Source organism: Stigmatopora nigra, chromosome 8, assembly GCF_051989575.1.
Source record: "Stigmatopora nigra isolate UIUO_SnigA chromosome 8, RoL_Snig_1.1, whole genome shotgun sequence".
Lineage (NCBI taxonomy): Eukaryota > Metazoa > Chordata > Actinopteri > Syngnathiformes > Syngnathidae > Stigmatopora > Stigmatopora nigra.
The window spans coordinates 13,283,749-13,306,538 of NC_135515.1; the positions used below are offsets into that span (position 1 = coordinate 13,283,749).

A 22,790-nucleotide genomic window follows, 5' to 3' on the forward strand; every position below is an offset into this window, starting at 1 on the left:
ATGTAGGACGATGTAATTTAGAATTTAATATCTTTAATTTTTTTTTTTTATCTTAAATTTTAATTTATTTTTTCCCTGAAAAAAATCCGCAAAGCTCTGCAGGCAGCGATAAGTGGAACGCGAAGTAGCGAGGGTTCACTGTAACTCTTATTTACCAAACAACGAGGATGGAAGCGATACCAAATCGGAAACAGGAGGATGAGAGGTTTCGAGGAGAAAGAAAACGGGGCTGCATAGCTATTGAATCCCCGCCGTGATATCCAGGAAACATGCTGGATTAATGCTGTATTAATGCAGGAGCATTGCAGGAGTCTACGGGAGCATGCCTGACGCATGCAGGAACGATCCAACAATGGACCTAGGACTCATTGACGTTTAAACAACAAAACAGGAAGTAATCAGCGGATTGACCACAGCTCTTGCTACCTGACGGCACGCCAGGAGGGACAAACACCCATGGTCTAATATCAGGAGTCTCATGTACTATAGTATCTGTCATCTTGGTGCTGAAGTACAGAACTACAGTAATGTGTGACCATTACATAGAGTAGATTATGTTCATGTGGTCTTTATAATAATAATGAGCAGGACAAAAACTCACAGAGTTAAAAGAATAAATATTTATATTATTATGTTTTAATGTGTTACAACAGTAGCAAATATTAAGTCAGGCAAATATACACAAGAATATTTATGGTATATATTTTAAGATCGGAACAATAGTGCATTATTGTACTTACAATACTCTGATGTTTCAGGTGATTTGCCCCATCATATACTGCAGCATCGTGTACTGGATGACACAGCAGCCTCCTGAGGTCAGCCGCTACCTGCTTTTCATAGCACTGTCTATTTGTACTTCTCTAGTGGCACAGTCTCTTGGAATGCTTGTTGGCGCCGCCTCCACCTCGCCGCAGGTACTTCATCCATTAAATCAATGACTGCCAAGGATTGGGACAGACATTCAATCAATTCAACTGGGACAACTGGTATTGCTTTGGGTGTCTATTTCAGTATTATTACTCACTGCTAGACCTCCGAGTTTAAATGGATTGGATGTTTATCACTTGCCAGCAGTAGTCAGTGAGTTAAAAAACATTTTTTTCTTACCTTGCAATTTTGTGACTATGTCTACTATGTACCTTTACACAGGTGGCCACATTTGTTGGACCGGTCACAGCCATTCCAGTGCTGCTGTTTTCTGGATTCTTTGTGAACTTTGACACAATTCCAAAATATCTGCGATGGAGCTCTTATGTGTCATATGTTAGGTTTGTGTCTTTGTGCCTATGTGTTTCAGGGGAGGAGCCATTAATCGATCATTTCCATTTATTTTATTGAATCTTTATTCATCAGGCAAGGAGAGAAGTTCCATGTTTTATTGTTTACTTTGACCATTAAGGTGGATATCCTCGCTTTTTTTCAAATTTCAGGCCATGTAGGACTATTTTACTAACCTGGTGCCTTTTTAAGCTGTTACAGAAAGGAAAGAGCTAAAATCAATAATACACTAATACTCACAGTTCTGGGATCGAGATTTCAAACCCAGGTCGGTCCTCACTCTGCGTGGGTTTCCTCCTACATCCCGAAATATGCATTGTAGGCTGGCTGGACACTCTAAATTGCCCTTAAATGAGTGTGCACTAGTCCGTCTACTTGTGCGCAGTGATTGGCTGGCCACCAATTCAGGGTCTCTCCTGCCTGGTGCCCGTAGTTAGTTGGGATAGGCTCAAAAAAATAAATGAATGAACAATCTTCTTTGAACACCCATCAAATCCAGGTTGGTCCAACTGTGTTGAGATTTCCTGCGTGGGTTTCCTCCGGGTTCTCCGGTTTCCTCCCACATTCCAAAAACATGCATGGTGGGCTGATTGGACACTCTAAATTGCTCCTAGGTATAGGTGTGAGTGTGCATTGTTGTCTGTCTCCTTGGGCCCTGCGATTGGCTGGCCACCGATTCAGGGTGTCCCCCGCCTCTGGCCCGGAGACAGCTGAGATTGGCTCCACCACCCCGAAGAGCCTAATGAGGATAAAACGATTCAGAAAATTTGAAGACTTGAGATCTTTGAACATGAAGACAAAACTGGTGTCATAGTTTGACAATTATAGTGGATGTGATGAACCTCGGCTTTGCTGTCAGCTAGGTCTTTCAGCAATAGCTTGTGTTCACGAAAAACACTGCATAATTGATTAGTTGAACTTTTATTTCTTATATGAGCACACCAAGTAATTAAGCATGGGCACAGTCGAAACACGATTAAAAAATCCTCAAGAATCTCGAATATCCCATTTGATTTCACAACAACAACAACATTTCCGAGATCAACCCGAAACTGTGTTTAGGGTGTGCATTGTTTGGTTTTATTCACACCCAAACAGGATCAACTTAAAGGATAATTGATACGACATGAGGATTTGCAGTTTTTCGTTCTTAGGAAGAGGCAACATACAGACAATATTATTTTTTTAAGTTTACTCTACAGCATGCATCTTTTTAATGTTGTGTTCACTGCATTTAATCTTGTGTCCCACAGATATGGCTTTGAAGGAGTGATTCTGTCCATTTACGGAATGAATCGTTCACAGTTGGCATGTCCAGGCAAGATGTGTCGCTTTCAGCAGCCTGAAGAAGTTCTTCAGCTGTTAGATGTAGAAAATGCTAAGCTCTACATTGATTTCATTGTGCTGGGTGTGTTCTTTCTCGTCCTGCGGCTGGCAACCTACCTTGTCCTCCGTTATAGAATAATGGCTGAGCGGTAGCTTGTTTTGCACTCTTGGCATTCCAGACCATATCATCATTCTTGTAATGTTACAACATTTCTTTTATAAACACTTTTTTTTCACCTCACACATGACTATAAAAAAATATAAACTGAAGGGTGTTAACTCTGTTCACATAATGAACAAAATTACCTCAACACATGACATTAATTCTTGAGTTTTCAAATACATCTGCAGGGGACCTCAACAGGACATGAACATACTGTTGAACATAAACTGGCCAAAAACGTCAAGGCCACCTTGGAAAAACACAGTACACACAATATACCTGAAGTGTGTTTTGATATACATTTGTTATCTAATGACTAGAATTCACATATAATTGAGGTATTATTTTTTTTAGAATTTTAAATGATTACTACTGTGTTCTTAAATTTCATATTATATTTCCTGTATGTGACATAAATTCTGTCATATCTGAATTTTTTTTCAAAAGTTGAATGCTCATCCTTAATATTTTACTATACAATTATCTGTATTGTGTTCATGCACTAATGTTTGAGTATTTTAGATGGAAGTAAAGGATGGTTCTTTTTTTGTGCCTCCACAGCCTATCCTTCGGATAACAGGACACAACATGCAATTATGTCTGGTGCTAAATTTGATGATTAATATGGAAAAATAGACATTTGGACTGTATGCTAAAAGGAACAATTGGAACGAGATCAAAAACTGAGAGCAGCTTTTCATTGTATTTGACAAGAGTTATTTTTACTCAAGCTAGTACTTTGCATCAATCTTAGGTCTTTTTTTAGCTTGACTGTGGAATCGTGTAAAATAATTGAGAACTACAACAATTGATGAATAATAATTAATGACCTGACTTACAATGGAATGTTTTGATACACACATCACTCACTCACTCAACATTCGATAATGTTGAATACCGTATTTTTGTACGATACCAATTCCCTTGTTGATGGAGTTCTAAATCTGTTACATCAACAGCCTAAAACATTATTGCAAATTGCACTTGGATATTGACACCAAATTTGTTCGTTGCAAGAGTACTTCTGCTTTTTTTGCTCTCTCGAGTGTATGGGTGATAATATTATAATATATTGGGCAAAATAGTAATACAGTACCTGGGTTCAAATCCAGGTCGGTCCACCTGTTGGCCACTTCTGGTCTAACAATATAGAATGTTGCACACGTATAAATGATAATTCGGAGGCGTTTTTTTTTTTTACTTTAAAAGTGGTGAAATTAATAAAAAATGCACACATTGTCAAGTATTTTTACTTTTATATTCTGAGTATGGCTCTCGGGGGTGCTCGAACGTTTGGTCGCCGGTCTTTTGGTCCCTTTTGGTTCCTGGTCTTTTGGTCGCCAGTCAAATGGTGACAGAGAGTTTACTGTTGAAGCCAGCTCTCAAAATTATATTCATGAGAGAGAGTCAAATATCTAAGAGAGAGAGCGAGTCTAATATCTAAGTACTGTTTAATATCTAAGTACATTTGACCAGCGACCAAAAGACCAGCGACCAAACGTTCGGTCATGCTCTCAGGTGGCCCGGCAGGTGAGTGCTTAGAGCGTCGGCCTCACAGTGGAGTACCTGGGTTAAAGTCCAGGTTGGTCCAACTGTGTGGAGTTTTCATGTCCTCCCCGGGCTTGCGTGGAGTTTGCATGTTCTGCCCGGGCCTGTGTGTGTTTCCTCCCACATTCCAAAAGCATGCATGGTAGGTGGATTGTACACTCTAAATTTCATGATTGTCCGTCTCCTTGTGCCCTGCGGCCGGCCACCGATCACCGATTCAGGGTGTCCCGTGCCTCTGGCCCGAAATCAGCTGGGATAGGCTCCAACTCCACAGGTGTGATAGAGGAGGGAGATATGGAAAACAGACTGGATAGCAGCTATCGAGGACCGTAGTTGGCCACCCCTGCTCAAGGGCTTTAATGACCGCAGGTTTTCATTCCAACTAATGAAGGATTGCTTTTCACCAATCAATGACCATACAACTGTAATCAGTTTATTTAAACCACCTGTTTAATTTATTCATTTACTTTCCGTACTACTTATCTTCACAAAGGTCGCGGTGGGTGCTGGAGCCTGTTCCAGCTAACTATGGGCACCAGGTGAGGCACACCCTTTTGGCCAGCCAATTGCAGGGCATGGTGTTTGTTTCAGGAAAAAAAACATTGGCTAAACCAGACATGGGCAAAGTACAGCCCGCGGGCCACATTCAGCCCGCTAGCCCTTTTAATCCGGCCCGCCGACGTTGTCCGAATAATGTATTTTTTTTCCCCCCAAGATGGCGCCGTCACACGGAAGCCAGTGGAAGTAGCTCTGTCCACTCTTATTTGTTTTTCTTGTTTTATAGCCCCTCTATCTTTTTTTAAATTACATTTTAATATTTCTGAGTACATTCCTTTTTACTTTACTTTGTGCTTTATACTTTTTACTTTAATGATGAGTGATGCGTATGTTGTTAATACTTTAATCCTTTTTTTCTGTTTCTGTTTCATATGAACTGCTAACAGATGGAGTTTTTATATGTATTGTATCTTGTGCTGACCCGGCCCATCTGTCAAATTTTTAAAGTCAATGTGGCCCTCTGGCCGAAAAGTTTGCCCACCCCTTGGTTAAACTGTCTGTTTGGGATCAGTTGCAACATCCAGTGTGGAATAGTTAAAGACACCCTTCTATTAATAGATTTTTTCTTTCTGATAGTTCTCATCTCATTATTTGAACCGCTTTATCCTCGCTAGGGTCCGGGGGGGTTCTGAAGCCTATTCCACCTGACTTCAGGCCAGAGGTGGGAATACCCTGAATTGATGGCCAGTTAATTGCAGGGCACAAGGAGAAAGACAACCATTCACGCTCACACCATAGGGGCAATTTAGTGTGCCCATTCAACCTACCATGCATGTCTTTGGAATGTGGGAGGGAACTGGAGAACCCAGAGAAAACCCAAGCAGGCCTGGGGAGAACTCCACACAGGTGGACCGAACTGGATTTGAACCCAGGTCCCCCACGGTGCGGCCGATGGGCTAACCACTCAGCCGCCGGGCCACCCTCCCTGATAGTTTTACATGCTAATTAGTGTGTTTTACTGTTCAAGCTATTCAGGCATAGGCACGTATTTTATTCAGTAAACATTCCCTGTGTCTAATAAACAAGTGTCTGGGTCTTATCTAAACATGATGGAATTTATGACATGTTACAACCACAAATGTTGACTAGCAACGATGCTGGTCATAAAAAATAAACTTTTTGGGAAACTGTAATTACTGTCATATATTTAGATTCTGTGCTTTGCATGATTCTGATAGTTTTTGCCTAGACTAAATGGCTTCTTTACATTTTTGTGTGTGGATTGTGACTTCAGACAATGTATTGGATCAATAGTAAATACAATATAAACTGTGATTAGGAATTCATTCTTCTTCATTACTGTTTTTGTACAGTATCTGATCACAGAAGACCAACAATGACTATAATTGGAAAAAAAAACTTAGGCACCTGCTTTTGATTCTCATAGGATAACAATAAAAATTATTATTCTGCAAAGCCAGCTTCTTTCATTTTATACACATGGTAATTTGTTTGCCCTTTACCAATACCAGTCAGCAAACCAACTTTTAAAAATAATCCGGTAAAAAAAATCTAAAATTCCTTTTTAAAGAGCACTAATGAACATCTTCAGAAAAAAAGCAATAAAAATTACGTTGTCATTTTAGTTGGAAATTTGACATTTATGTACATGTAAAGGAACATAAAAGCTTAAAAATCAAGCCATTTCACACTTCATTTTACATTTTGCACATTTTTAGCCAACATCTAATAAAACAGGATTTGTCATCTGTGTATTTACTGTATTAGTGTCTTTTTCAATCTTTAACATTAAAAATCAAAAGGATGCATGGAAATGTTTGAGATGTAAAATTTACATTTTCATCCCAGACAGGAATTTTTGGAAGCTGCAAAAAAATAATTATATTTTCAGTAGGCATACGTCAACACCTGCAAATGAAATAATTTAATCTTCTTGACCATTTACTTTGAATTTTTAAAATGAAATGATTGAACACAATCAAATTGTTAAAGCCTTTACAGTAACTTCACAATAAATAAATGAGAATTTGGGGATATCGGCCCTTACACACCCTCAAATAACTTCTCATCTGTAGATTCTTCATTTATTACACAAAAACAATTAAGGGCATTAGGCACAAAACAACTCCCCAAAACATTCATTGCGCAGTTATGAGCCATGCAGCATGACTTTGTTTGTACACGTCTCTAATCAATAACTTCTTTTACATCACCTGCAAAAGACAAATTTCCAATGTACACTATAACACGGGATAGAGACGGAATCAGAGTCCAAAAAGTGATCAAGAAAATGGCTCTCTTGCCCTGTTATCCATTTTGTCACGCTTATCTTAAATGCCGCCTACTGTTTTACAGATCGGTTTTGTCAATTTTGTGCAATTACAGTGTCTATTGAGTAAGGCAGTCAAGTATGAAAGACATCTGATATAGTTCAAGTTCTAAGGACACAATGCTTTTGTACATGCTCTTTTTTCCAAGCCGCTTTACTTTTTTCCCATTAAATCATTTGAAAAGCAGGTTAGAAACTTTTAGCATGGGTCTCCCCCCTCTTAAAGCAATCCTTGTCCCACTTTGCAAGGCTCTGCCTCCTCCATCTTGAGCATGGTGAACTTTAAATGCCTCTCTCAGGTTCTGAGCTCGCACCTCCTTACTCTGGATCTCTTCCACAAGTCGACTTGGGAACCATCCTCTTTCGCCGTCATGGAGCCTTTCTCCCATCATCCATCCTACAAAAAAGATATGACGACAAATCTTAAAAAGATTTTGACGGCTTTAATGGTAAAATAAATTATTATACCATCATCTGTCCTCTCCAGGAGATTCAAAACATCAGCCATCTCAATGGAGAGTTCATCTGGCTCCTGAGAGGAGTAAGATTGAATACATTGCACCTGCAAAGTGTCTAGAAGTACAATGGACAACGTTAATAGCATCATAATAGTATGCAAATTGTTTATGTGACTCGATACTTCACCTGATTGGTGTGCACTGGTTGACATAAAACGAGTGCGGGGGTTTGGCGTCAGCGTCGACATCCATCGAAGCTTATCACTCCTGTTCAGATCATTTTAGCGATTAGTATCCCTGATGTTTAATCAATAAAGCCAACCAATTCTTCACATCAACTCATGCATCTCTCTTTTTTTCATTGTAAAGCTCTGGTCTCATCTGACACTTTTAGCATTTCACTTCCCGTGAATGGGCTGCATTAAGGAAAGGAATTACTACATGTAAGTACATGTATTGCCCCCTGTCCCAAATCTCCAAAAGTTCTTTCCTGAGTTTACTGGCAAGACATTGGAGCAGGTACTGCAAGTCTAAATATAGTTCATTGAACAGATTCTGACTGTCCTCTAAAATCTCTGCGACTATAAAAAAAAAAAAAAAATCATCTGAGTGCCTACCCACCCGTCAAGAAAAGTAAAATTAACCAACCATATAAGTCCTTTACATTTTCAGAATTTGCACTGAAACCAGCTTAAATCAAGCCTTAACAGTCTTTTGAACATTCCGATGTGATTCACAAACGTACATGCTTGAGGTCTTGAGCATGTAGCTGGCTGGACGATCCTCTTGATTCTCTAGCAATTTCAGATTGAAGACATTTGCCAGCATCTGCCCTTGGTCCTCAAGATCTTCAGTCCGTAGCATAGCTCGTGTGCACGAGTCAAGAACCTGAAACTTGTCCCCACTGAAAAGACATTGTCACTGTGTTTAGGATGGAAACTGACTCATTTCATTTCAAAGAAACTGATTTTAAAGACTGATTACCTCGAGCTACGCTTGGTGACGAGAAGCAGGTTGTTGAAAAGAAACAAAATGACGGGTTGATAGAGCTTACGGCTTCGCAATGTCCTGGTGTTCTTGGGGCCAGACATGAGTTGGACCTCACCCTTCTTTAACAGCCAGCGGGAGTGGGAGATGATGGGAACAGACTGAAAGGGAAGAAAGGAATGTTAAGAATTCTGTATATCGTCGTATGTTCCAACAACATCTCAGATGAATCGGTATTCTCTAGGGTACAGGTGTCAAACCAATTCCACAAAGGGCCAAAAGGGCGCAGGTTTCCTACCAACCAATTGAGATGACACCTTGGCACCAATCTGTTCTATTTCAACTGTAATTAGTTGATTGCAGGCAGGTTTCGCTTGTTTAAGCAGAAACCTCATTGGCCAAACTGTCTGTGCTGTTTCAGTTGCAAAGAAAATCTGCAACCACTTGGCTCTTTGTGTAATCGGTTTGACACGTGCCCTCGAGCAGGGGTGGCCAACTGCGGTCCTCCAGAGCCCCTATCCAGTCTGTTACGTTCCTTCGGCCGGAACAAAGTCTCATTTGTAAAGTGACATGACAATGTACCCACCAGAATACGCAAACATTGTTTGAACATGCATATTGAATCAATTAACCATCGCTATGGTCTCATCAGGACCTGTCCCTTGTTAAGCACGCGCCTGTAATGCGCCCCCCCCCTCCAGCAAACACATGAGTATTAACCCTGCGGTCAAAGTTTTTGAAACACTTCCTCATCCTACTAAACTGCATGCAATGTTGTCACCGTGATATCCACGCATCGATGGCTGTGACAGAGACTGGTGAAATGTTGGGCTTGATGTTGGGCTGGTTGCATTGGCTTCTTTTCCTTACCAGTGGAGAACATTTTGACACATTTAATTATTACGTAGGCTGAGAAAGTGGAATAAATCCCACGCCTTGTTCCAATGAGTCATGCTGAGAAAAATACTCCCTTCCGCCTCAACATAAAAGGGAAGAAAGAAGGGCAACTCGACAACCCCGAAACGATGTGGCAGAGCATACGGTCACTTACCAAGTACAAGGGTGGAGTTGCGACTCCTGCTGCACGGCAGAGGAGCTAAAAAATGTTTTTGCCCGCTTTGAGTCCCAAGCCCAGCACACAGTCACACCACCTCAACCTCCAATACATCCTATACCAATGTTGGGAAAAAGCTTCACCCCACTCACCGTAGAGATAGTGGATGGATGTGAGACGTCCGCTCCGTGAAGTCATTCCCAGGAAGGCTACAGGATGGAACGGAATACCAGTGAAAGTACTTAAGCTGACCAGTCTCCACATTTTAAACCTGTCACCACAACAAAACACCCTCCCAGCCTGCCTAAAATCAGCAACCAACATCGCAGTACCCAAGAAGTGACCTTCAAACTATCTGGGCAACTACTGCCAAATAGCTCTCACACCAATCATCACTAAGTGCATTGAACAACTAATAGTGAAATACATCAAAACCTGCCCACCCCTCATCCACAGCCCAATTCAGTCGACATCGGCCGAATAGATCCACCGAAGATGCAATAATCACCGCCCTACATTGTTCACTGAGGTACCTTGAGAAAAGAGGGAGCGATATGTCAAAATGCTCTTCATCAACTACAGCTCAGCCATTAAAACCATAATACTGGACATTCTTATCCCCAAATTGGCCAACCTGGGGCTCCCACCTTCAACGTGCTCTTGGTTTAAGGATTTTCTGTTTAATCGACCCCAACACGTGAAGCTGGGTCGCCACCTCTCATCCGCCCGCACGCTCAGCACCGGCTCGCCCCAAGGCTGTGTGCTAAGTCCACTACCCTCCTCGCTCTACACAGGTTGGGCTCAGGCTCGGGCTTAAGATCTCCCCACTACATCGAAGTTCAGGCAGATAAACCAATACACTATGAAACAGCTTTTAGAGAGTTAACAAATAAATTGAACCAAACTAATCCAGATTCAATAAAGACACTATATTAAGGTTAATAGGACAATATTTTAAGGTTAATGTGTAAATGATGAAACCCTAATAAAACGTTAAAAAAAATTGCATGTGGTAACATTTTCTTGAACAGAAAAGTATTTCTTAAATTTTTTAAAAACATTTTTACCTTGGATTTGAATTCTAACGTCTTTTCAATGCTGATAAGCTCTTCAGTGCGACTCATTTTCCGGACACCCTCATTGCACTCTTTAACAATCTGTAGGTAATACACATAAAAAAATACTCCAGATCAATGAAAAGATCATAAGTGTTCTTGGTAAATGCTTTATTATGATGACTGCCTCCACTTTAAAGGAATCTGATGTCTATAGCAGCTGGGGAGCTCACGTTTCTTTTTCTTACCTGTTCCAGTTGCTGATGAGCTTTAATTGCATTTGCTTCCCTCTCAGAGTGTTCTTCAGCGTTTTTCAGGATGTTCTGTGTCAGAATAGTTTGTCAACAGAAAATCCAAGTCACACCAAAACTTCCAAACAATATTACTTAAATCAAGTTGGCATACTCACTTGGACAAGCAATTTGAGCCTTGTGATCCTCTGAAAAGGAAGTATAAGGAATGATGTAAAAGACAGACCTCTGACACATGGATGGTTCTCCAATTGTGCCATTGTCTCCCTGAAGGCCTGATTTCCCTCTCTAGAGAAAAAAAATGAGATTTATTTATTCATTGTAGTGAGTGATCCGTGAAATATTAAGGGTGTAAAGATGCATTGATTGTTTATGAGACAATTCAATCAAATCGATTGAAACACAAAACACTGGTGATCACCATCTTTGTTGAGGTTTTGCTAAAAAAAACAATGGCGTATGCTCAAATATCTGGAATGTGCATATCGTTCATTCATCTTCCATACCACTTATCCTCACGAGAGTCATAGGGGTGCTGGAACCTATTCCAGCTAACTATACAGGGGATCATCATATTGTTGGGGGAGGGTAAATCCCGAATTGCTCCCAAGTCAATCGCAGGTATACACATAATGTTATATTAAATCCATTGAGATCCCCTTCAATCAAATCAGATCGAATTATGATGGAAATTGGAACATTGGCAAACATTGGCTAAATTATTATGTGGTATCATCATTAAAAGGGAAAAAAAATATCAATATAATGTGGATCCTTGCATCAAGAATCTTGTTTAATAAATTGGAAAAAACAACAACAACATAGAATTCAAGATGTCAGATGTAATTGTGGAGAAAATGTGGATAGAAGACAATATTTCCAGGAAGTGGGTGAAATGAGTATCCCAGACCCGTCCACCTTTTCCCATCAGGCGTGTTATTTTTCCCCAAAATTACAAGATCCTCCACTCAAGTCTCTCAGTTTATATGTATGTTTACCTGATGTAAAAAAAATGTCTGTACTTGTCATGTTTTGTTTAAACATTTGCTTCTTTGCAAGAGGTTTAAGAAATTTGGCAGTGGCCTTCCTCAATACTTTGAGGAACTGTTTTTCACATGGTTATTAATATTACGTGTTGTATTTGAAATGGGTATACTATTCACACCCTTATAAGGTATGTATACTGTAAAATGCCATTGATTGCGCTATGTTTATTTAGCTTGACCATTTATTGATTTGTGTAGGACCATGTTGTGGTGTTTTAAGGTTTATGTGCCTTTTGGTTAAGACTGTAAATCATTAAAGAAAGATTTTCTTTCTCATTTTCACTTCTTTTTAATTGAACTAATTTTAACTCTGAGTTACACATCAGACTGGTATTATGTCACATTCATTCCCCAGCTTGACACACCTGTAGTGGAAAGTATAAATGTATGAGGGTGCAGCATTGTGGGTGTACCACTTTGTGGTAACAGGGTGACAGTAATTAACATTACAATAAAACCTACAGTGGCAACACCTGTTACATTTTTAAGAAGCCAGGGAGCTAGCTTCACAGGTTCCACCCCGGTTTCAAAACAACTAACTAATAGGTTATTTTTTTGATGATTTACTAATCAATTACATAGATGTGTAGTGTATAAAGGAGCAATGTTGTTGCTTACAATCTTCCGTGTACAATCTTTCACCAAGCACCAGTTTCAGTGGTTAGGCCACCTCAGACGTAACACTTTTAAGGTAGGTGTGCCTTTTACTTCAAAAGCTGGCTCTTCCAGACCACTCCCTCCCTTTATTTTTCCTTCTTGTACAATGTTTAGAACTGTTTTAATTGTACAACATTTGTTGACTTTGTTTAAATGTCTGAATGGATTTCTAAATATAGTTTAATGATTAGCAAATACACAATTTCAACTTGCGCACACAATGGAGTATTTCCCCACTGTGGTGACACTACTTCAACATCACTCACTGTCAAACCTGATTTTACTGTTCTTGTGTGCTTCATTAAAAGCAGAATAAATCATAACACGGTCAATTATATCCTGCACATCTGTCATTTAAAAAAACAAACCTGCATCAATGAATCAATCACCATTTTGAATGCTACATTTTATATTTGCTTGGGTTATAGACAGCGGATAGACAGGATGGCCGGATCAGAAAGGCAGTCTGCAGCCCAATATGACTGTGAAATCTGCCCAGTTAAATATGATCCAGCGCAAATTACAAACTCCAGTTCAAGATCTCTTTTGCAACTCTATGTTTGTTTTCATATTCTAACCAGGAAAAAAGGTCTACAGTGGAGGGCAAATTGTGGTTCAAGCATTTCTGTTTAGCTTATAAGTATCTGTGTGATAGTCTTTCTACTTTGAAAAAGTTAAAACTCTTTCATCATTCATCTTCCCCCCGTTTATCCGAGGTCAGAAGTCGGGGGCAGCAGCTTCAGCAGGGAAGGCCAGACTTCACCCTACCCAGACACTTGATCCAGCTCTTCCGGGGTGATCACAAGGTGTTCCCAGGCTAGCCAGAAAACTTAGTCTCCACAGCATCTCCTGGGTTGGCCTCTTGGGCTCCTCCCAGTGAAACATGCCAGGAACACCTCACCAGGGAGGAGTCCAGGAGGAGTGCTAATCCGATGTCTGAACCAGCTCATCTAGCTCCTGTTAAGAAGGAGCAGCTGCTCTATTTCTCATTCCTGATCCGGAGAGGGCATGCCACCTTTTTTCGACCGAGGACCAGGGCCTTCACAATCGGTTGTGCATCGTTCCAGTGAGGGTTGTATATCATGGACTGATGAAACCAACATAACCCCATCATCTGTATAACGTGGGGATTCAATACTTAGGGCACAAAACTAGACCCACTCCACACCACGGTTGCGTCTAGAGATTCTGTCCATAAAATTTATGAACAGAATTGGTGACATAGGGCAGCCTTGGCAGAGTCCAACCCCCACTGGAAACAGATTTGACATACATAGGCCAGACTCTGACACCAGTCATAGAGGAAGCAGACTCCATGCATAATACTACCCCATAAAACCAATGTATCCCTCACAAGACTCCCAGGAGACACGGTTGAACACCTTCCCCACGTCCACAACAAAGATGTAGACTGGTTGGGCTGTTAAGTGTACGTTGTTGTGGTTTTGGGATGGATGTATGTGCTGTCCGTAAGATTATTGTGTGTTTCGCCTATTGTGTCCCTCATTGTTTCCCTTCCCTCGTGTGATCAGGTGTGTGCATTCTGTAATAAGCCCCTGTCTGTCTATTTAAACACTGTGTGGTTGTGAGTCCGTGTCGGATCGTCTGGTCTGTTTGCGTCATCCTATGTTGCCATGCCATGTTGCCATGCCATGTTTCAAGTTCCTCATTCCACATATCTTCCATGTCGGGTTTAATTTAGTATTTCCAAGTCATTGTTATTTTCTTGATTCCCCACCTGCCGCGGTCATTTAAGTTTTTGTCAGAGCACTCCACACAACCATCACCTGATTGTGAAGAGTGAATGACACAGAATGTTTAGTTCAAGGAGAATATTGTGAAATGACTTGCTGTTCAGAACTCAGCTCAGCTTCGATCATCATCAGCATAGTATCATCAAAGCTGCTGAAGACGGGAGCCACACAGCTGCAGCGGGTCTCAAATGTCTGCAGGGTTGAGTCAGCATGGAAATACCCCAGATCCTTCTTCCTATATATACAGTGCCGTGAACAAGTATTGGCCCTTTTCAAGACGTTTTTTGGCAAACGTTAGATGGGCCTTTATATTCTTTTTGGACAGCAATAGTTTTCACCTTGGAACTACCAAGGATGCCAGCTTTCGCCAGTGTTTTTCTCATAATTGAGTTATAAAAATTGACCTTAATTGAGATCAATGAGGCCTGTAGTTCTTTCAATGTTTTTCTAGGTTCTTTTGTGACCTCCTGGATGTGTCGTTATTGTACTCTAATTTTAGCTGGCTGAACACTCTGGGGAAGGTTTGCCACTGATCCCAGTTTTCTCCATTTGTGGATAAGGGCTCTGACAGTGGTTTGCTGGAGCTCCAGGGCCTTTGAAATGGCTTTGTAACCTTTACCAGATTGACAAATGTCCATCACTTTTTGGGGATTTTTTCTTGATTTTTTTTGGATCGTGGCATGATGTTCTGATTTTGTGGCCTACTTTACTTTGTCTGACACATAATCATGTGTGGGTGTGGCCTGTGAAATTGAACTCAGATGTCCTACAATTGTGATTAGTCACAGTCAGTTTGTGATTGAACAGAGGGGGACAATTGCTTTTTCACAGACGGCCAAACAAGTTTGCAATTTTTCTTCTGCCTTGGTAAATAAAATCATCATTTAGAAACTGCATTTTCTCTTTCCTTGGGTTGTCTCTGTGTCATAGGAAATAGATTTGATGGTCTGAAACCTGTGAAATAAATTTGCAAAGAACCCAGAAATCAGGATGGGGCTAATACTTTTTCAAGACACTTTATAAAGTTTGTCTCCCTCCCTCTCAGATGTTCACAATGTAAAAACAGCCATTGCTTGTATCCATTGATGGTCAAACAGCACTGTGTTTATTAAACTTGATGATTTATCTGTCACATTTCTGCCTGTTTACATTATTGACCTCATGGAAAGGGCGTCCCAGTAACGCGAGTGGTTAGCGCATCGGCCTCATAGCTATGAGGTCCTGGGTTCAAATCCAGGTCATTTCCATCTGTGGAGTTTGCATGTTCTCCCTGGGCCTGTGTGGGTTTCGTCTGAGTAGTCCAGTTTCCTCCTACATTCCAAAAACATGCAGAGTAGGCTGATTCTACAGTCTAAATTGCTTTGATTTACCAAAAACTTGCTTGCAATTGTTAAGGTTTGTTGTGGTGTTGGTTGGATTTGTTATGCTTTAATTCCCTGTGATTGTCCGAGTGATTGTCCCTTATGTTCACCTGCCGTTTCTCCGCCCTTGGTGTATTCCCTGCATGCTCCTTCTTGTGTTACCCAGGTGTTCCTAATTGTAATCACCACTTGTTTGTCTGTTTCAACCCTGTGTGTTTGTCAGTCTTTCTCGGATCGTCTGCCTTGTTTGCTTCATGCCACATTGCCATGCCAAGTTCCATGTTGCTCTTTTCCTCATGTCTTCCAGTCAGGTTTGTTTTTTTTTTTATTTGATGCTACGTCCTTGTTATTTTTGTTTTATTAAATGTTCTGTTAGAGCACTCCATGTCCTTGTCCCCGTGATTTGCTTCCCTGCATTTGGGTCTAACCACATCCCACACTTGACCAACCCAAGCGTAACAGCAATTAAGTAAATGCTTTGCACATGACAACCATAGTTAGACTAAACAAAGAGAAGCCAACGCATTGGACTGCTTGGAGTGGACAAAACAAATGAGATCCAGAACACCTTGAACTGCACCTGCATCCACCACAGACACTCCACAAGACTTACAGAACTCCATTTGTTTTGACTATTGACGTCTCGCTTATGTTTACAGCCCTTACTCCTTAGAGTTGAGACACTAGCACACATTTGGCGAAAGACACTGGCAGTCAGGCAGGATAGGTAGATGAAAGAGTGCTCGGAGCCCTTCTGGAAGAGCTGTCCTGCGTGACGAGCCATTCACTGGGAAAGCTTTCATGCTCACCAAAACAGTAGCAGTGGTTAATTTCAGAGGACATGCTAAAAGCTAGATTTGGTGGCGAGAGGAAATGCATGGGTCTATAGGGCGGCGAAGGAAGTGGAAGGGTATCTCCCAACTCTACAGATGGTGGTGGAGCGAACGTGATCTGTAGTCCGCCTGGCAGGAAAGAGGAAGACATGGTACCATCAGCATCTACTAGGCCGACCCTCACTTCAAGGGGAGAGCCTTTGACTCCACCTACTTCCATCCCAGCAATCCCCAAATCAGGCATTTTATTAGAATCTTTCGATTCAAAAAGAGGGACTGAAGAGGGCATGACATAGAATATTCAGTTCAAGAAGAATACAGTGAAAGGACTTGTTTAGAACTAAGGTCAGCCTTTATCATCATCAGCATAGTATCAGCAAAACTGCTGATGGCGGTAGCCACCCACAGCCGCATCAGCTCCATGGACCCAGCGGGAAGCAGTCAACACCCACGACAAAAACAGCCTGCCAGTCTTCTGTCCAAACAGAGGCGTGTTAACCAAGACAACCCCACTACATCCTGACTTTGTTAAAGGTGCATTGCTTTTCACTCCTGAGACATCAGATGATGAACCAAAATATACACACAGGGCATTTATGTCTGTGGACCAGTCTAGTTTGTTGTTGAGGTGAACACCCAGGTACTTAAAATTCTCCACAATTTCAATGTCTGTACCCTGGATGTTCACCTGATTGGTCTGTTGCGGATTCCTCCGAAAATCGATGACCATTTCCTCTGTCTTACTGGTGTTGATGTAGAGGTGGTTTTGCCTACACCAGTCAACAAAGGCTGTGATGACTCCCCTGTACTGTACTCTAGGTCGTTCTCGTCCATCACTCGTGCAACAATAGCAGTGTCGTCAGAGAACTTCTGGAGGTGGCGGCTGTCTGTATTATGCTTGAAGTCTGATGTGTAGAAGGAGAAGAGGAGTGGGAAGAGCACTGTGCCTTGTGGGGCCTCCGTGTTGCAAGCTAACACATCAGACGTACAGTCCTGAAGTCTCACATATTGTGGTCTGTCAGTGAGGAAGTTTATGATCCATGTGACTAGGTTGTTCCTTACTCCAACCTCTTCCAGTTTCCCTCTCAGTAGGACCGGCTGAATGGTGTTGAATGCACTGAAGAGGTCAAAAAATATTATTCTCACCGTGCTTCCTGTGTCCTCCAGGTGTGAAAGAGACCTGTGCATCAGGTAGGTGGTAGCATCTTCCACACCAATGCCTGGACGATAGGCAAATTGCAGAGGGTCCAGCTCTGTATTCATCAGGGGGCCGTGGTGGATGTGGATGATCCTCTCCATTGTCTTGATCAGGTGAGAGGTTAAGGCTACCGGACTGAAGTATTTCGGCTCCCTTGATTTCGCAGTCTTTGGAACAGGGACCACACAGGAAGTTTTCCACAAGGTGGGGACCTTCTGCAGACTGAGGCTGAGTTTGAAAATATGCAGAATCACTTTGCCAAGCTGATCCGCACCCTCTCTCAGTAGTCTGGAGCTGAGGCCGTCTGGACCGGTAGCCTTCCTTGCCTCGATCTTCTTTAGCTGTTTTGTCACCTGATCGACAGTGATGCAGAGACCGGTGGGAGAGGGGGAGGAAGAGGAGGAGGAGAACAAGGGGGGAGAGTTGCTTCTGGTCTGAGGGATCATGCCAACTTCAAAACCTTCTAAATCCAGAGCTGCCAACCTTTGTCGACCCCATTTCAGAAGTACCCTTGTCCCATTTCCGGAGTATTTCTGGAGTGAATGCGATTCACACAAAATTTGCTTCTTCTTTCTTTGGTTAATGCGCGGTAGATTCCGCGGTTAATGCCGCAACAGTGGGCTAACCCTTTAGCATAGCAACGTCACTTTTTTGTCACTGTCATAATGCCTTGTTTTTCTTGGGCTCTTTGGCACTTAGGGGGAATTTTCAAGGATGATTAAAAATCTAAACAAAGCTGGAATAGGCTAGGCATAGTGTTTCTCCACAGGTAATGGGCGTAATTCAAAATGTAATCTGAAGAAACCAGGAAATGGCAAGACATTGTCCTTCTCTGCCTTTTCATTCTTCTTCTACGGTCAAATATGCATTTTCAAGGATTATTCAAAACCTAAACAAAGATGGAATAGGCTAGGCTTAGTGTCCTTCTCTACCTTTTCATTCTTCTCTTCGGTCAAATATTCTTCGTCAGCACTGAGTGCCACCCAATTTAGTGTCAAAGAAGAAGTGAAGAAGCCCCGACTCCCACCAATTTTGTATCCCCTGTCTTCCTCTTGCAAGTTTCAGCGTGTCAGTGTGAATTTTTAAATTTTTATTAACTTTTTTTATACTTAAAAAAACAGGATGTACTGAAGCCGGAAAGTGGTGAAGGATCACAGTAGTGCAGAATGCGACATATATTATGAATAAAATGTATACTCACAAAATTCTCCTGTAATTCTTTTCCTGGTAACCCTGATTAACGACATACTTGATAAAGACTCTGAAGTGCTCGACAGCATGGTTGTAAATAATGTCACATACATCTGAAATCAAAACCGACTTCTCAATTCGGTGTTCGAGATCCATGAGGAACCTGAAAAGATAAGAAAAGCTTAATGATGAATTTTGTGTTTTTTTATTTAAAAGCTTTTTTTGTTGAATGAAGATAGATATGGTATTTTTTTATGATGAGCAAAGTTTTATCCTACCGTTCACTGGCTTTCATGACTTCTTCAATGTTCGAGAACAGAAAGTGCATATCAGACTGGCTGAGTGTGTTAATCAAATATGGATTCCTAAAGAAGTGTGTTTCTAGAATCTCCAAACTCTTGTAGTAGGATGCCTCTGAAGTGATTAATTCAAACATGGCCTGGGAAAAAAAGAGATTCACGTTTTAGAATCAAAGAGCTGAATGACTAATAAAATCAAAAGTACTGTCTTAGGACCTCTTCTCATCAACCTTTCCCTGTAGTTAACAAATTAGCTAGTATTCATGTTTTTTCACCGTTCTTTGGAAAGGGAGTTTTGTGTGTGAGGTCTGTTCCATTAAAGTTGCCTGACCTAAATTACAAACATCTTAATTCACCTCTTGCATTATAATTTCTTTTTGTGGCAACTGAGTGAGGAGTCCACTGGTTTGCACCACTTCCAGGTTCTGCCACAAGCTCAATGCACGGGCATTGTTCCTCAACTGTAGCTGTAATGCTGGAGGGGATGAAACATTGGACCCTGCCAACATGGATGATGGAAAGCGATTCTCACGCTGACGCCTTTGCTCTATTTCCTGCTTCTTTGATGTATCTCGGTACTCTTGATACAAGAAGGCTGGAAAACAATAACAATATGTCATTAGTTGGCAGCAGATATTATTTACTACAAGCACTTTCCTATCAAATTGAATGAATGGCTTATGCTGTCAACGGTATGCCTTGACTATGACTTATCAAGGGTTCCATCCCAGAGAGTGCCTATCCAGGCCATGTTCTCTCCTCTAACACATCTGAATTTACTGATTAACTCATCAGCAAGCTTGGGCGGCCCAACGGCCAAGTGGGTTTTCTCCAGGTACTCTTGTTTCCTCCCACATTCCAAAGAGATGCATGGTAGGCTGATTGGACACTCTAAATTGCCTTTTGTTATGAGTGTGCGTGAGAATGGTTGCTTTTCTCCTTGTGCCCTGCGATTGGGTGGCCACCAATTCAGGGCGTCGCCCGCCTCTGGCCCGAGTCAGCTGGGATAGGCTCCAGCACCCCCATGACTCTAGTGAGGATAAATCGGCTCAGAAAATGAGATTAGATGAGTCATCACATCAGCAATCCCTCCAGAAGCCTAAAATCTTTTTGATTCAAGGACTGGCGTGGGGTGCAGCAGGTGAGTGGTTAACGTGTCGGCCTCACAGTGGGGGGCCATCTGTGTGGAGTTTGCATGTTCTCCCCAGGCCAGCATGGGTTTTCTCCAGGTACTCCAGTTCCCTCCCACATTCCAAAGACATGCATGGTAGGCTGATTGGACACTCTAAATTGCCCCTAGGCATGAGTTTGAGCATGAATGGTTGTTTGTCTCCTTGAGCCTGGCCACCAATTCAGGGTGTCCCCCACCTATGGCTCGAAGTGTGATAGGGTAGGCTCCAGCGCCACTGCGACTCTAGTGAGGATAGAGCAGTTCAGAAAATGAAATGAATTGAGACTGGAGTTGGTGACCCTAGGTGTAGTAGCACTACCGAAATTGAATCTGGGGACTGGAAAAGCACACCAAGTTTTTTGGTGTGTTCAAAGTTCACTGAAAAGAACAAACATTATACCTTTAAAAAAAGACTGTATACCAAAAGGTAAAGGGAAACAATAGGAGAGTGGTGTATAATCTCCCTAAGATATATGCACATTCGTTCACTGGGTTTTGAAAGGGAGGGTGGGTTACATAACAATAAAAAAAACATAAAGGGGAAAAAAGCGCCGCTGAAAAGTGCGCAGGATGGAGATGTACGTATGAGTAAACAAGACGATGGCAATATTATTTTCCAATCATTTTGAAATCATGTAATTTTCTTTACCTGAGATATGATGGTTTAATGCACCCTTTTACCATAAGTCAGAAGCTAAAGCATGTGAATTAAGTAATAATTCTGGGCAGCTCCCGAGGGGATAACGTGTCAAGAACACACTTTGCACTGTTATTAGTGTCCTCACCTATGTTTTTGACAATGTTAAGGCTGTGACTGATTGTCTTAGAGTAAGATCCATTGCTCAGCAATCTGAGAAGAGAGAACAGCAGATGGATACTTGTTAAAACAAGCTGGCAAAAAGGTGAAAAAATATGTTCGCTATGTGCGCTACATGAAATAAAATCAAGATGACAGCTGTTATGTCACTACAGAGACACCTTTATATTTGCACTTTACTTTTCATTACCATTCAATCAACAGTAGAACAATTTAACAAGGCTTAGTCCCTTGAATTTTAAATTCCTCGACAAATAGGAAGAAAATTATCAATTTTTTTCTTATCAATTTTACCTGCATATTGCTTTTCTGATAATGTTTACATACCTATAGTAGAAACCAACAAACTAGAATTAATAGCCATTGTTTTCAATGAAATTTAGACACACCTGTGATTGAGGTTAATCCCGCCAGCTTCTTCTGAGCTCGACAATCCTGAACTCATGGTCCTTCCAATGTCGCGTACCGTGCAGGAGGAGGTTGTTTGCTCAGACAGCTTTTTAATGTCTCCACTTTGAATGTTGTGAGTTCGGTATGACAAGGAGTCGGGAACCGTTAGATCTGCGTTGTGGTGGTAGGAGCTTGCAGATATGTCAACGCTTCCTCCTCCCACACTTCTTCCCTTATTTACAGCATCCATGTTGCACAAAGAATAATATCTGCTACTGGCCTCACCATTGCTTGGCAACACAGGTCTGGAATGAGGGAGATGTAGTAAAATTTGTGACTCGTAGATCATAACACAAAAGCCCCTTAAAAGTCATAACCAACTATGACAACAATGGAATACAAAAATACAAATTCCAAAGCAAAGTGTGACCATTATCTGTACAGCTGTTGGTTTGTTTTCAAGCACATGCTAGAAGTCGAGCCATATATCCAACCAATTGTTGGAATTTCACTTTTACATAGTAATAATAGGTTACAGGTTATGGGTCTCTGAACACAAACATACCTTGTATTTTAGTCTAAGAAGTGGAGTTTTGTGTGAAAAAATGTAATGGTTTTCTATTCATCCATTCATCAAAACATTTTACAGTGTTTATGCTTTATATTCATCATATTAGTTTTTACTACTTTTATTATTATACTGATCTTATCTAGTTAATTATTGTTTTTCTTCATTTAAAGGGATATATATATATATATATATATATATATATATATATATATATATATATATATATATATATATATATATATATATATATATATATATATATATATATATATATATATATATATATATATATATATATATATATATATATATATATATATATATATATATATATATATATATATATATATATATATATATATATATATATATATATATATATATATATATATATATATATATATATATATATATATATATATATATATATATATATATATATATATATATATATATATATAAATATTACAGTCCAGGATTAGTGTTTAAAAGGGATGTTACACATACCAACGGTTCTACTCCTTTCAGGCT

General features: G+C 40.8%; 2 protein-coding genes across 6 annotated transcripts in view; one reads left to right on the top strand and one right to left on the bottom strand.

Annotated features, from left to right (window-relative positions):
• Positions 1-6,151, top strand: part of LOC144200235 (ATP-binding cassette subfamily G member 4-like) — a 27,734-nt gene extending 21,583 nt beyond the window's left edge. For 3 of the 4 annotated variants that reach the window (XM_077722239.1, XM_077722238.1, XM_077722240.1), the window contains 3 exons: positions 759-917; positions 1,153-1,271; positions 2,535-6,151. In XM_077722239.1, the coding sequence (XP_077578365.1) occupies positions 759-917; positions 1,153-1,271; positions 2,535-2,760 (504 nt within the window). In that variant the 3' untranslated portion in view covers positions 2,761-6,151. Of the gene's footprint in view, positions 1-758; positions 990-1,152; positions 1,272-2,534 lie in introns of those variants that run through there. The other variant, XM_077722241.1, reaches the window with a different exon arrangement.
• Positions 6,014-22,790, bottom strand: part of ngef (neuronal guanine nucleotide exchange factor) — a 24,092-nt gene continuing 7,315 nt past the window's right edge. The window contains exons 4-16 of one of the 2 annotated variants that reach the window (XM_077722237.1): positions 21,688-21,993; positions 21,267-21,331; positions 19,667-19,905; positions 19,290-19,450; positions 19,022-19,174; positions 11,130-11,259; positions 10,969-11,043; positions 10,733-10,822; positions 8,609-8,772; positions 8,370-8,528; positions 7,812-7,891; positions 7,635-7,739; positions 6,014-7,563 (exon numbers count right to left, since the gene is read on the bottom strand). In XM_077722237.1, coding sequence (XP_077578363.1) covers positions 7,340-7,563; positions 7,635-7,739; positions 7,812-7,891; positions 8,370-8,528; positions 8,609-8,772; positions 10,733-10,822; positions 10,969-11,043; positions 11,130-11,259; positions 19,022-19,174; positions 19,290-19,450; positions 19,667-19,905; positions 21,267-21,331; positions 21,688-21,993 — 1,951 coding nt within the window. In that variant the 3' untranslated portion in view covers positions 6,014-7,339. The remainder of the gene's footprint in view (positions 7,564-7,634; positions 7,740-7,811; positions 7,892-8,369; positions 8,529-8,608; positions 8,773-10,732; positions 10,823-10,968; positions 11,044-11,129; positions 11,260-19,021; positions 19,175-19,289; positions 19,451-19,666; positions 19,906-21,266; positions 21,332-21,687; positions 21,994-22,790) is intronic. The other variant, XM_077722236.1, reaches the window with a different exon arrangement.